This window comes from Eucyclogobius newberryi, unplaced genomic scaffold, assembly GCF_026437365.1.
Source record: "Eucyclogobius newberryi isolate DKJ021-1_F unplaced genomic scaffold, fEucNew1.0.hap1 SCAF_33, whole genome shotgun sequence".
Taxonomy (NCBI): Eukaryota; Metazoa; Chordata; class Actinopteri; order Gobiiformes; family Gobiidae; genus Eucyclogobius; species Eucyclogobius newberryi.
Genome location: NW_027315979.1, coordinates 719,906 through 736,107, shown reverse-complemented (window position 1 = coordinate 736,107; position 16,202 = coordinate 719,906). Strand labels below are relative to the sequence as shown.

General features: G+C 44.2%; 1 protein-coding gene across 1 annotated transcript in view; it reads left to right on the top strand.

Annotated features, from left to right (window-relative positions):
• Positions 1-3,647: 3,647 nt before the first annotated feature.
• The window catches only part of ppfia4 (PTPRF interacting protein alpha 4), a 70,197-nt gene continuing 57,642 nt past the window's right edge, over positions 3,648-16,202 (top strand). Inside the window, exons 1-4 of the mRNA XM_072461871.1 lie at positions 3,648-3,869; positions 6,592-6,726; positions 12,148-12,282; positions 15,989-16,072. Of these exons, the coding sequence (XP_072317972.1) occupies positions 6,601-6,726; positions 12,148-12,282; positions 15,989-16,072 (345 nt within the window). The 5' untranslated portion in view covers positions 3,648-3,869; positions 6,592-6,600. The remainder of the gene's footprint in view (positions 3,870-6,591; positions 6,727-12,147; positions 12,283-15,988; positions 16,073-16,202) is intronic.

Genomic DNA, 16,202 nt, shown 5'->3' with positions numbered 1-16,202 from the left:
TTTTGTAACAGACACAACACGTGTGATGTATGATCCATGTTGAATGTATTTTCCATTGCTATAGTGTTGCCATGGTTGCTATGGTGTTGCTATGGTTGCTATGGTGTTGCTATGGTTCCTATGGTGTTGCCATGGTTGCTATGGTGTTGCCATGGTTGCTATGGTGTTGCTACGGTTGCTATGGTGTTGCCATGGTTGCTATGGTGTTGCCATGGTTGCTATGGTGTTGCTATGGTTCCTATGGTGTTGCTATGGTTGCTATGGTGTTGCTATGGTTGCTATGGTGTTGCCATGGTTACTATGGTGATGCTATGGTTCCTATGGTGTTGCCATGGTTGCTATGGTGTTGCTATGGTTGCTATGGTGTTGCTATGGTTGCTATGGTGTTGCCATGGTTGCTATGGTGTTGCTATGGTGTTGCTATGGTTGCTATGGTGTTGCTATGGTTGCTATGGTGTTGCCATGGTTGCTATGGTGTTGCTATGGTTGCTATGGTGTTGCCATGATTGCTATGGTGTTGCCATGGTTGCTATGGTGTTGCCATGGTTGCTATGGTGTTGCCATGGTTGCTATGGTGATGCTATGGTTCCTATGGTGTTGCCATGGTTGCTATGGTGTTGCTATGGTTGCTATGGTGTTGCCATGGTTGCTATGGTGTTGCCATGGTTACTATGGTGTTGCTATGGTTGCTATGGTGTTGCCATGGTTGCTATGGTGTTGCTATGGTGTTGCTATGGTTGCTATGGTGTTGCCATGGTTGCTATGGTGTTGCCATGGTTGCTATGGTGTTGCTATGGTGTTGCTATGGTTGCTATGGTGTTGCCATGGTTGCTATGGTGTTGCCATGGTTGCTATGGTGTTGCTATGGTTGCTATGGTGTTGCTATGGTTGCTATGGTGTTGCTATGGTTCCTATGGTGTTGCCATGGTTGCTATGGTGTTGCCATGGTTGCTATGGTGTTGCTATGGTTGCTATGGTGTTGCTACGGTTGCTATGGTGTTGCTACGGTTGCTATGGTGTTGCCATGGTTCCTATGGTGTTGCCATGGTTGCTATGGTGTTGCTATGGTTCCTATGGTGTTGCTATGGTTGCTATGGTGTTGCTATGGTTGCTATGGTGTTGCCATGGTTACTATGGTGATGCTATGGTTCCTATGGTGTTGCCATGGTTGCTATGGTGTTGCTATGGTTGCTATGGTGTTGCTATGGTTGCTATGGTGTTGCCATGGTTGCTATGGTGTTGCCATGGTTGCTATGGTGTTGCTATGGTTCCTATGGTGTTGCTATGGTTGCTATGGTGTTGCTATGGTTGCTATGGTGTTGCCATGGTTACTATGGTGATGCTATGGTTCCTATGGTGTTGCCATGGTTGCTATGGTGTTGCTATGGTTGCTATGGTGTTGCTATGGTTGCTATGGTGTTGCCATGGTTGCTATGGTGTTGCTATGGTGTTGCTATGGTTGCTATGGTGTTGCTATGGTTGCTATGGTGTTGCCATGGTTGCTATGGTGTTGCTATGGTTGCTATGGTGTTGCCATGATTGCTATGGTGTTGCCATGGTTGCTATGGTGTTGCCATGGTTGCTATGGTGTTGCCATGGTTGCTATGGTGATGCTATGGTTCCTATGGTGTTGCCATGGTTGCTATGGTGTTGCTATGGTTGCTATGGTGTTGCCATGGTTGCTATGGTGTTGCCATGGTTACTATGGTGTTGCTATGGTTGCTATGGTGTTGCCATGGTTGCTATGGTGTTGCTATGGTGTTGCTATGGTTGCTATGGTGTTGCCATGGTTGCTATGGTGTTGCCATGGTTGCTATGGTGTTGCTATGGTGTTGCTATGGTTGCTATGGTGTTGCCATGGTTGCTATGGTGTTGCCATGGTTGCTATGGTGTTGCTATGGTTGCTATGGTGTTGCTATGGTTGCTATGGTGTTGCTATGGTTCCTATGGTGTTGCCATGGTTGCTATGGTGTTGCCATGGTTGCTATGGTGTTGCTATGGTTGCTATGGTGTTGCTACGGTTGCTATGGTGTTGCTACGGTTGCTATGGTGTTGCCATGGTTCCTATGGTGTTGCCATGGTTGCTATGGTGTTGCTATGGTTCCTATGGTGTTGCTATGGTTGCTATGGTGTTGCTATGGTTGCTATGGTGTTGCCATGGTTACTATGGTGATGCTATGGTTCCTATGGTGTTGCCATGGTTGCTATGGTGTTGCTATGGTTGCTATGGTGTTGCTATGGTTGCTATGGTGTTGCCATGGTTGCTATGGTGTTGCTATGGTGTTGCTATGGTTGCTATGGTGTTGCTATGGTTGCTATGGTGTTGCCATGGTTGCTATGGTGTTGCTATGGTTGCTATGGTGTTGCCATGATTGCTATGGTGTTGCCATGGTTGCTATGGTGTTGCCATGGTTGCTATGGTGTTGCCATGGTTGCTATGGTGATGCTATGGTTCCTATGGTGTTGCCATGGTTGCTATGGTGTTGCTATGGTTGCTATGGTGTTGCCATGGTTGCTATGGTGTTGCCATGGTTACTATGGTGTTGCTATGGTTGCTATGGTGTTGCTATGGTTGCTATGGTGTTGCTATGGTTGCTATGGTGTTGCTATGGTTGCTATGGTGTTGCCATGGTTGCTATGGTGTTGCTATGGTGTTGCTATGGTTGCTATGGTGTTGCCATGGTTGCTATGGTGTTGCCATGGTTGCTATGGTGTTGCTATGGTGTTGCTATGGTGTTGCTATGGTTGCTATGGTGTTGCCATGGTTGCTATGGTGTTGCCATGGTTGCTATGGTGTTGCTATGGTTGCTATGGTGTTGCCATGGTTGCTATGGTGTTGCCATGGTTGCTATGGTGTTGCTATGGTTGCTATGGTGTTGCCATGGTTGCTATGGTGTTGCCATGGTTGCCATGGTGCTGGTGGTTGATCCTTGTGCTTGTGCTTCTGCAGCTGAACTCGGTGCGTCAGAGGAAAGACGGAGACTCTGGAGATGGATCCAAACCCACGTGGAAGGTCTTTGGTCTTCACACGAGTCATTTGACTTTCTTTACGTCTCGTTTGGTTTAATCACATTCTCTTATGTGAATGAAGCACATTTGATGAAAAAAACATTAATTGCGGTTTTGTCAAATTCTATTTTAACTATTGTGGTCGGATTTATGTTTGCAATTACTATTATCATAGTAGAAAAAGCTTCAGTTGTAGTCATCTGGACTCAGTTAGAAAAAATATTACTATTATCATTTATTATTATTATTATTATTATTTATGTTCATTAAATATGATTGTGCAGCTTTAAAGTGCAGTCATATTTCTACATGTTTTTCAATTGAAACAATGTTAAACTCACAAAACGACCTACATTTGGGAACCACTGACCTCTGACCTCTGACCACTGGGACTTTTTAATTCTCATTATTGTTTGTGCTTCTTATTTTTAACTACATTCCTTTGTTCTTTTGTTCTGAACGTTCTCTAAAACATATTCAGTCTCTATATTACAATAGTTCTCAATAGTTTTCTTCTCCAGCTTTATATTGTTACAAGACTTCGTGAGGGAAGAAGATGCAGAAGATAAATATGATAGAAGTGAATATTTGGTCAAGTGAAACTCAAAAGCCCCTGAATAACTCTGTGTCTTTGGCAGAGACTTCCCAACGGTTCGATCGACGCCCACGACGACGGGGGGCGTGTCTCGGAGCTCCAGGAGCTGTTGGACCGGACCAACAAAGACCTGGCCCAGAGCCGGGACCACACGGCCTCCCTCAACTCACAAGTGTCCGAGCTGGAGGCGGAGCTAACCAACGCGCGGCGTGAGCTCAGCCGGACCGAGGAGCTGTCAATCAAGCAGCAGAGGGAGCAGCGAGAGGTGGGAGGGGCTAGGAGGAGGAGGAGGAGCATTTTAAAGCTTTATTACCCAGCTTTTCTCTTACAAACCAGTCATCGTTCTTTCTCCCCAAAGAGTTTATCGTAAACCCAGAAAAATCACCCTAAAAATCCAAAAGATTGAATATGGCTTTTAAATGCACTTCACCTGGACTTTATTTACTCCATTACAAACGTACTAGTATCTGTAATTACACGAGTATCTGTAATTACACGAGTATCTGTAATTACACGAGTATCTGTAATTACACGAGTATCTGTAATTACACGAGTATCTTTAATGACATGAGTATCTTTAATGACATGAGTATCTTTAATTACATGAGTATCTTTAATTACATGAGTATCTTTAATGACATGAGTATCTTTAATTACATGAGTATCTTTAATTACATGAGTATCTTTAATTACATGAGTATCTTTAATGACATGATAGTATCTTTAATTACATGAGTATCTTTAATGACATGAGTATCTTTAATTACATGAGTATCTTTAATGACATGAGTATCTTTAATTACATGAGTATCTTTAATTACATGAGTATCTTTAATTACATGAGTATCTTTAATGACATGATAGTATCTTTAATTACATGAGTATCTTTAATTACATGATAGTATCTTTAATTACATGAGTATCTTTAATTACATGAGTATCTTTAATGACATGAGTATCTTTAATTACATGAGTATCTTTAATTACATGAGTATCTTTAATTACATGAGTATCTTTAATGACATGATAGTATCTTTAATTACATGAGTATCTTTAATTACATGATAGTATCTTTAATTACATGAGTATCTTTAATGACATGAGTATCTTTAATTACATGAGTATCTTTAATTACATGAGTATCTTTAATGACATGATAGTATCTTTAATTACATGAGTATCTTTAATGACATGATAGTATCTTTAATTACATGAGTATCTTTAATGACATGAGTATCTTTAATTACATGAGTATCTTTAATTACATGAGTATCTTTAATTACATGAGTATCTTTAATGACATGATAGTATCTTTAATTACATGAGTATCTTTAATGACATGAGTATCTTTAATTACATGAGTATCTTTAATGACATGATAGTATCTTTAATTACATGAGTATCTTTAATTACATGATAGTATCTTTAATTACATGAGTATCTTTAATGACATGAGTATCTTTAATTACATGAGTATCTTTAATTACATGAGTATCTTTAATGACATGATAGTATCTTTAATTACATGAGTATCTTTAATGACATGATAGTATCTTTAATTACATGAGTATCTTTAATGACATGAGTATCTTTAATTACATGAGTATCTTTAATTACATGAGTATCTTTAATTACATGAGTATCTTTAATGACATGATAGTATCTTTAATTACATGAGTATCTTTAATGACATGATAGTATCTTTAATTACATGAGTATCTTTAATTACATGATAGTATCTTTAATTACATGATAGTATCTTTAATTACATGAGTATCTTTAATGACATGAGTATCTTTAATTACATGAGTATCTTTAATTACATGAGTATCTTTAATGACATGATAGTATCTTTAATGACATGATAGTATCTTTAATGACATGATAGTATCTTTAATTACATGATAGTATCTTTAATTACATGAGTATCTTTAATGACATGAGTATCTTTAATTACATGAGTATCTTTAATGACATGATAGTATCTTTAATGACATGAGTATCTTTAATTACATGAGTATCTTTAATTACATGAGTATCTTTAATTACATGAGTATCTTTAATGACATGATAGTATCTTTAATTACATGAGTATCTTTAATTACATGATAGTATCTTTAATTACATGAGTATCTTTAATGACATGATAGTATCTTTAATTACATGAGTATCTTTAATGACATGAGTATCTTTAATTACATGAGTATCTTTAATGACATGATAGTATCTTTAATGACATGATAGTATCTTTAATTACATGAGTATCTTTAATGACATGAGTATCTTTAATTACATGAGTATCTTTAATTACATGAGTATCTTTAATGACATGATAGTATCTTTAATTACATGAGTATCTTTAATGACATGAGTATCTTTAATGACATGATAGTATCTTTAATGACATGATAGTATCTTTAATTACATGAGTATCTTTAATGACATGATAGTATCTTTAATGACATGATAGTATCTTTAATTACATGAGTATCTTTAATGACATGATAGTATCTTTAATTACATGAGTATCTTTAATGACATGATAGTATCTTTAATGACATGATAGTATCTTTAATTACATGAGTATCTTTAATGACATGATAGTATCTTTAATGACATGATAGTATCTTTAATTACATGAGTATCTTTAATGACATGATAGTATCTTTAATGACATGATAGTATCTTTAATTACATGAGTATCTTTAATGACATGATAGTATCTTTAATTACATGAGTATCTTTAATGACATGATAGTATCTTTAATTACAAGAACAGCTTCAGTTTGAAACGAGGCTCGTTTTAGTTTCAGGTTAATTATGTCGTCTTGATAAAGAGTTAAATAAATACAAAGGATGTGAATACGAGCCATAAATATGAAACTGCAGCTTGAAAAAAAGTCCCGTTCTAAACTTATCGTATTCTGTCTCTCTGTCTGTCCTTTTGTCTCTCTGTCTCTCCCTCTGTCTCTCTGTCTGTCTGTCAGAGAGAGGACATGGAGGAGAGGATCACGACACTGGAGAAACGTTACCTCGCGGCGCAGAGAGAAACCACTCACACCCACGACCTCAACGACAAACTGGAGAACGAGCTGGCGACCAAAGACTCTCTGCACCGACAGGTACAACACCTGCACAGACAGGTACAACACCTGCACCGACAGGTACAACACCTGCACCGACAGGTACAACACCTGCACCGACAGGTACAACACCTCCATGCCTACGTGCTCCAGGACATGTGTGTGCATTTGACCCTGTCCTCATGTCTCCTGGAGCTCATTTGACCCTGTCCTCATGTGTGTCTCCTGGAGCTCATTTGACCCTGTCCTCATGTGTGTCTCCTGGAGCTCATTTGACCCTGTCCTCATGTGTGTCTCCTGGAGCTCATTTGACCCTGTCCTCATGTCTCCTGGAGCTCATTTGACCCTGTCCTCATGTGTGTCTCCTGGAGCTCATTTGACCCTGTCCTCATGTGTGTCTCCTGGAGCTCATTTGACCCTGTCCTCATGTGTGTCTCCTGGAGCTCATTTGACCCTGTCCTCATGTGTGTCTCCTGGAGCTCGTCTGTGGGCGGGACGTCCTGGTAAAAGTCTCCTTCATTACTTTCACAGACCAGTAGTGCACTCACTTAGGCTTGTCTCCATGGAGATGTTATATTAAACAAACGCTCACTTATCTCCGTGGAGACAAGCAGGCGGCTCCACCAGGGAAGGTACAGGTCAGATCTGTGCAGGGGCGAGCCCGCTCACAGTAAGAATGCACGTTTTTCATTTGGGCGCCGAAATACAGTAAACGCTGGATAAGAGTGCGCTTAATGCCATAGTGTGGAATATTCCAGGCAAAGCTTTGACATCTCCATGGAGACGAGCAGGTGGGCGGAGCCTCCGCCAGAAAAGCTTTGTCAAGGGATTAAAATAATCAAATATGTGATGAAAATGTAACGTATTCCACATCAAAGTATTCAAATGAAGTACAATAAACCCAACAAACTGAGCTGGTGATTCAAGGTCGATTCAAGGTCGAGCGCGGCTCAGAAGGTGTGTGTGTGTCTGTGTGTGTTTGTGTGTGTGTGTGTTTGTGTGTTTGTTTGTGTGTGTGTTTGTGTGTTTGTTTGTGTGTGTGTGTGTGTCTGTGTGTGTGTGTGTGTCTGTGTGTGTGTCTGTGTGTGTGTGTGTCTGTGTGTGTCTGTGTCTGTGTGTGTGTGTGTGTGTCTGTGTCTGTGTGTGTCTGTGTGTGTGTGTGTGTGTGTGTGTGTCTGTGTGTGTGTGTGTCTGTGTGTCTGTGTGTGTGTGTGTCTGTGTGTGTGTGTGTGTGTGTGTGTCTGTGTGTGTGTGTGTCTGTGTGTGTTTGTGTGTGTGTGTGTCTGTGTGTGTGTGTGAGTGTGTGTATGTGTGTGTGTGTGTGTGTGTGTGTGTGTGAGTGTGTGTGTGTGTGTGTGTGAGTGTGTGTATGTGTGTGTGTGTGTGTGTGTGTGTGTGTGAGTGTGTGTATGTGTGTGTGTGAGTGTGTGTGATACTGAGGCAAGAGAGCGACAGAAAATATTAGTGGAGTTAGTCCAAAAATAGAAGGAAAATGATCTGAAAGGTTCAAATAGAGTTCAGGGTCAGGGTCACGGTGAGTCCAGCGGAGCTCCGCCTCCAAACACTTCTTCTTCTACTGCTACATTTTATGTTTGTAATATTCTACCTGAACTCAACATTTACACTTTTTCTGTTTTAGATCCATATTTTAGTTTAAAATGAACAAATGTATTATTCATAAAAACCAAAGCATCATTAAAGGTGCTCTATGTAACTCGGAGGGTCCGCCACCTGCTTTGTTCCATGAAGATGTTATGGATTTGTCTGGAATGTTCCACAGTATGTTCATTAAACATGTCTATCTCCATGGAGACAAGCAGATGGCGCCAGCCGGCCAAGTTACATGTCAGATCTGTGTTTTTTTGAGAGATAAAAACAAGTGTAATGCAGTAAAGATGCTGTCAGACATCTCCATGGCGATGAGCAGCGGTGTGTTGTGTCTGTGCTTGTGATTGGTCGGCTGCAGCGTGGACAGTGTGGACAGTGGTGTGGACAGTAGCGTGGACAGTGTGGACAGTAGCGTGGACAGTAGCGTGGACAGTGGCGTAGACAGTTGCGTGGACAGTTGCGTGGACAGTGGTGTGGACAGTAGCGTGGACAGTGTGGACAGTGGCGTGGACAGTGGTGTGGACACAGTGTGGACAGTGGCGTGGACAGTAGCGTGGACAGTAGCGTGGACAGTAGCGTGGACAGTTGCGTGGACAGTGGCGTGGACAGTGGCGTGGACAGTGGTGTGGACAGTAGCGTGGACAGTGGTGTGAACAGTAGCGTGGACAGTGGCGTGGACAGTGTGGACAGTGGCGTGGACAGTAGCGTGGACAGTAGCGTGGACAGTAGCGTGGACAGTGTGGACAGTGTGGACAGTGGCGTGGACAGTGTGGACAGTGGCGTGGACAGTAGCGTGGACAGTAATGTGGACAGTGTGGACAGTGTGGACAGTGTGGACAGTGGCGTGGACAGTAGCGTGGACAGTAGCGTGGACAGTGGTGTGGACAGTAGCGTGGACAGTGGCGTGGACAGTGTGGACAGTGGCGTGGACAGTAGCGTGGACAGTAGCGTGGACAGTAGCGTGGACAGTGGCGTGGACAGTTGCGTGGACAGTGGCGTGGACAGTGGCGTGGACAGTAGCGTGGACAGTAGCGTGGACAGTTGCGTGGACAGTTGCGTGGACAGTGGTGTGGACAGTAGCGTGGACAGTGTGGACAGTGGCGTGGACAGTAGCGTGGACAGTAGCGTGGACAGTAGCGTGGACAGTGGCGTGGACAGTGGTGTGGACAGTAGCGTGGACAGTGTGGACAGTGGCGTGGACAGTAGCGTGGACAGTGGCGTGGACAGTGGTGTGGACAGTAGCGTGGACAGTGTGGACAGTGGCGTGGACAGTGGTGTGGACACAGTGTGGACAGTGGCGTGGACAGTAGCGTGGACAGTAGCGTGGACAGTAGCGTGGACAGTTGCGTGGACAGTGGCGTGGACAGTTGCGTGGACAGTAGCGTGGACAGTAGCGTGGACAGTGGCGTGGACAGTGGCGTGGACAGTAGCGTGGACAGTAGCGTGGACAGTGGCGTGGACAGTAGCGTGGACAGTAGCGTGGACAGTAGCGTGGACAGTAGCGTGGACAGTGGTGTGGACAGTGGCGTGGACAGTAGCGTGGACAGTGGCGTGGACAGTAGCGTGGACAGTAGCGTGGACAGTGGCGTGGACAGTAGTGTGGACAGTAGCGTGGACAGTGGCGTGGACAGTAGCGTGGACAGTAGCGTGGACAGTGGTGTGGACAGTAGCGTGGACAGTGGCGTGGACAGTAGCGTGGACAGTAGCGTGGACAGTGGTGTGGACAGTGGCGTGGACAGTGGCGTGGACAGTAGCGTGGACAGTGGCGTGGACAGTGGCGTGGACAGTAGCGTGGACAGTGTGGACAGTGTGGACAGTGGCGTGGACAGTAGCGTGGACAGTAATGTGGACAGTGTGGACAGTGTGGACAGTGTGGACAGTGGCGTGGACAGTAGCGTGGACAGTAGCGTGGACAGTGGTGTGGACAGTAGCGTGGACAGTGGCGTGGACAGTGTGGACAGTGGCGTGGACAGTAGCGTGGACAGTAGCGTGGACAGTAGCGTGGACAGTGTGGACAGTGTGGACAGTGGCGTGGACAGTAGCGTGGACAGTAGCGTGGACAGTAGCGTGGACAGTGGCGTGGACAGTTGCGTGGACAGTGGCGTGGACAGTGGCGTGGACAGTAGCGTGGACAGTAGCGTGGACAGTTGCGTGGACAGTTGCGTGGACAGTGGTGTGGACAGTAGCGTGGACAGTGTGGACAGTGGCGTGGACAGTAGCGTGGACAGTAGCGTGGACAGTAGCGTGGACAGTGGCGTGGACAGTGGTGTGGACAGTAGCGTGGACAGTGTGGACAGTGGCGTGGACAGTAGCGTGGACAGTGGTGTGGACAGTAGCGTGGACAGTATGGACAGTGGCGTGGACAGTGGTGTGGACACAGTGTGGACAGTGGCGTGGACAGTAGCGTGGACAGTAGCGTGGACAGTAGCGTGGACAGTTGCGTGGACAGTGGCGTGGACAGTGGCGTGGACAGTGGTGTGGACAGTAGCGTGGACAGTGGTGTGAACAGTAGCGTGGACAGTGGCGTGGACAGTGTGGACAGTGGCGTGGACAGTAGCGTGGACAGTAGCGTGGACAGTAGCGTGGACAGTGTGGACAGTGTGGACAGTGGCGTGGACAGTGTGGACAGTGGCGTGGACAGTAGCGTGGACAGTAATGTGGACAGTGTGGACAGTGTGGACAGTGTGGACAGTGGCGTGGACAGTAGCGTGGACAGTAGCGTGGACAGTGGTGTGGACAGTAGCGTGGACAGTGGCGTGGACAGTGTGGACAGTGGCGTGGACAGTAGCGTGGACAGTAGCGTGGACAGTAGCGTGGACAGTGTGGACAGTGTGGACAGTGGCGTGGACAGTAGCGTGGACAGTAGCGTGGACAGTAGCGTGGACAGTGGCGTGGACAGTTGCGTGGACAGTGGCGTGGACAGTGGCGTGGACAGTAGCGTGGACAGTAGCGTGGACAGTTGCGTGGACAGTTGCGTGGACAGTGGTGTGGACAGTAGCGTGGACAGTGTGGACAGTGGCGTGGACAGTAGCGTGGACAGTAGCGTGGACAGTAGCGTGGACAGTGGCGTGGACAGTGGTGTGGACAGTAGCGTGGACAGTGTGGACAGTGGCGTGGACAGTAGCGTGGACAGTGGCGTGGACAGTGGTGTGGACAGTAGCGTGGACAGTGTGGACAGTGGCGTGGACAGTGGTGTGGACACAGTGTGGACAGTGGCGTGGACAGTAGCGTGGACAGTAGCGTGGACAGTAGCGTGGACAGTAGCGTGGACAGTGGCGTGGACAGTAGCGTGGACAGTAGCGTGGACAGTGTGGACAGTGTGGACAGTGGCGTGGACAGTAGCGTGGACAGTAGCGTGGACAGTAGCGTGGACAGTGGCGTGGACAGTGGCGTGGACAGTAGCGTGGACAGTGGCGTGGACAGTGGCGTGGACAGTGGCGTGGACAGTAGCGTGGACAGTAGCGTGGACAGTGGCGTGGACAGTGGCGTGGACAGTGGCGTGGACAGTAGCGTGGACAGTGGCGTGGACAGTGGCGTGGACAGTAGCGTGGACAGTAGCGTGGACAGTGTGGACAGTAGCGTGGACAGTGGCGTGGACAGTAGCGTGGACAGTAGCGTGGACAGTAGCGTGGACAGTAGCGTGGACAGTGGCGTGGACAGTGGCGTGGACAGTAGCGTGGACAGTGGCGTGGACAGTAGCGTGGACAGTAGCGTGGACAGTGTGGACAGTGTGGACAGTGGCGTGGACAGTGGCGTGGACAGTAGCGTGGACAGTGTGGACAGTAGCGTGGACAGTAGCGTGGACAGTGGCGTGATGCTTGTGTGTGTGACCTCTGACCTCTGACCCTGCAGAGCGAGGAGAAGGTGCGGCAGCTGCAGGACCTTCTGGAGCTGGCGGAGCAGAGACTGGCCCAGACTCTGAGGAAAGCTGAGACGCTGCCCGAGGTGGAGGCGGAGCTCGCCCAGCGGGTGGCAGCGCTGTCCAAGGTGCTGCACACACACAGTTAGGGATCATCTCAAAATGGGTTGAAGCTGAAAAGACTTCATATTTTTCGTCTTGGGGGAAAAACCCACATTTCGTCTTTTTGTTGCTTTGAAGCTTCAATATATCGTCATGAGCATCAGGCTACGCACTGACCAGAAGAAGGAAACAAAATAAACCCGCATGAGGTTTCGGCCAATCACAGAAGACGTGAGATTCTCACTGAGACAAAAGGGCGTGTCCTGCTCCTGTCACTCTGACATGTCTGAGGTCTAAACTCAGACAACTGACAATGACAGGTTTTGACAAGAAACACTCTCTCATCCTCTTGAGACCATCTCAATGTGGTCATCTCACAGTTTGGGTTGAATGGGATGTGCCGTAGGGCCCCTAGGGCCCCTAGGGCCCATGGACCATGTGGATTGAGTAAACAAACATGCGCGACAGGTGACATTATTTGGAGAGTTCATAATTTCTACTGATAAACATACCAAAGGATGTTCAGGAATGTTCACTAGAGGTGAAGCAGCTCCATCAAGATACTATCGTTTTATCAACACGTAACATTTGATGTGAAGCCAGAATTAAGTCTTTTGAGGGGGGAGGGGTCCAGAGAGAGAGGAAAAAAATTAAGTCTTTTCAGCTTCAACCCATTTTGAGATGATCCCTTACTCCAAAGACACATGGGCCAAATGTGGGCCACGCCTACTTCCTTTTGTTCATCTTTGTCCCTGATGTAAATGATGTGAAGATTCACACACGTGGATTAGGATTAACCCAAGTATTACAATATTTATATCATGAAATGTAAAAGTGCCAAGAAATGTTGAAAATACAATAAAAGTACAACTTTACAACAAATGTTCATATTTATATTGCACTTTAATCAGCCCCATCCAAACCTAAGCAAAGGCGTCATTCAGAACAAATAGTTTATTCAAAAGTAGCTCCTGAGCCTGAATCATTGTGAATGAACTGTTTGTGAATGAAAGCAAAGTATAATTATTATGAAGTGTCATTATAAGATAAGATAAGCTATTCCTTTATTGTCCCACATGGGGAAATTTCATTGTTGCAACGCAGTAGATCCAGAAGAAAAGAACAGATCACTTATAGGAAGTCTGAAAACACTTTCAGAAGAAGATCTTCTATAAACAAAACCCTATTTTCATAGAACATTCAAATACACGTGTATATGTGTGTGTGTAATACTACACGTGTACATGTGTGTGTGTAATACTACACATGTACATGTGTGTGTGTAATACTACACATGTACATGTGTGTGTGTAATACTACACGTGTACATGTGTGTGTGTAATACTACACGTGTACATGTGTGTATGTGTAATACTACACATGTACATGTGTGTGTGTAATACTACACGTGTACATGTGTGTGTGTAATACTACACGTGTATATGTGTGTATGTGTAATACTACACGTGTATATGTGTGTGTGTGTAATACTACACATGTACATGTGTGTGTGTAATACTACACGTGTACATGTGTGTATGTGTAATACTACACATGTACATGTGTGTGTGTAATACTACACGTGTATATGTGTGTGTGTAATACTACACGTGTATATGTGTGTATGTGTAATACTACACGTGTATATGTGTGTGTGTGTAATACTACACGTGTACATGTGTGTGTGTAATACTACACGTGTACATGTGTGTATGTGTAATACTACACATGTACATGTGTGTGTGTAATACTACACGTGTATATGTGTGTGTGTGTAATACTACACGTGTATATGTGTGTATGTGTAATACTACACGTGTATATGTGTGTATGTGTAATACTACACGTGTACATGTGTGTATGTGTAATACTACACGTGTATATGTGTGTGTGTGTAATACTACACGTGTATATGTGTGTGTGTGTAATACTACACGTGTACATGTGTGTATGTGTAATACTACACGTGTATATGTGTGTATGTGTAATACTACACGTGTACATGTGTGTGTGTGTAATACTACACGTGTACATGTGTGTATGTGTAATACTACACATGTACATGTGTGTGTGTAATACTACACGTGTACATGTGTGTATGTGTAATACTACACATGTACATGTGTGTATGTGTAATACTACACGTGTACATGTGTGTGTGTGTAATACTACACATGTACATGTGTGTATGTGTAATACTACACGTGTACATGTGTGTATGTGTAATACTACACGTGTACATGTGTGTGTGTGTAATACTACACGTGTACATGTGTGTATGTGTAATACTACACATGTACATGTGTGTGTGTAATACTACACGTGTACATGTGTGTATGTGTAATACTACACGTGTATATGTGTGTATGTGTAATACTACACGTGTACATGTGTGTATGTGTAATACTACACGTGTACATGTGTGTATGTGTAATACTACACGTGTATATGTGTGTATGTGTAATACTACACGTGTATATGTGTGTATGTGTAATACTACACGTGTATATGTGTGTATGTGTAATACTACACGTGTACATGTGTGTATGTGTAATACTACACGTGTATATGTGTGTATGTGTAATACTACACGTGTACATGTGTGTATGTGTAATACTACACGTGTATATGTGTGTGTGTGTAATACTACACGTGTACATGTGTGTATGTGTAATACTACACGTGTATATGTGTGTATGTGTAATACTACACGTGTACATGTGTGTATGTGTAATACTACACGTGTACATGTGTGTATGTGTAATACTACACGTGTACATGTGTGTATGTGTAATACTACACGTGTACATGTGTGTATGTGTAATACTACACGTGTACATGTGTGTATGTGTAATACTACACGTGTATATGTGTGTGTGTGTAATACTACACGTGTACATGTGTGTATGTGTAATACTACACGTGTACATGTGTGTGTGTGTAATACTACACGTGTACATGTGTGTATGTGTAATACTACACGTGTATATGTGTGTATGTGTAATACTACACGTGTACATGTGTGTATGTGTAATACTACACGTGTATATGTGTGTATGTGTAATACTACACATGTATATGTGTGTATGTGTAATACTACACGTGTACATGTGTGTGTGTGTAATAATACGCGTGTATATGTGTGTATGTGTAATACTACACGTGTACATGTGTGTATGTGTAATACTACACGTGTACATGTGTGTATGTGTAATACTACACGTGTACATGTGTGTATGTGTAATACTACACGTGTATATGTGTGTATGTGTAATACTACACGTGTATATGTGTGTGTGTGTAATACTACACGTGTACATGTGTGTATGTGTAATACTACACGTGTATATGTGTGTATGTGTAATACTACACATGTATATGTGTGTATGTGTAATACTACACGTGTATATGTGTGTATGTGTAATACTACACATGTATATGTGTGTATGTGTAATACTACACGTGTACATGTGTGTATGTGTAATACTACACGTGTACATGTGTGTATGTGTAATACTACACGTGTACATGTGTGTATGTGTAATACTACACGTGTACATGTGTGTATGTGTAATACTACACGTGTATATGTGTGTATGTGTAATACTACACGTGTATATGTGTGTATGTGTAATACTACACATGTATATGTGTGTATGTGTAATACTACACGTGTACATGTGTGTGTGTGTAATAATACGCGTGTATGTGCCTGTGTGTCTCCCCCTGCAGGCTGAGGAGCGCCATGGCAACGTGGAGGAGCGGCTCAGACAGCTGGAGTCACAACTGGAGGAGAAGAACCAGGAGCTGGGGAGGGTCAGTGTCTTCTCTGTCCCAACCACCTCAGCCTGGACATAGTGGACACAGTGGACATAGTGGACACAGTGGACACAGTGGACATAGGGGACACAGTGGACAGAGTGGACATAGTGGACATAGGGGACAC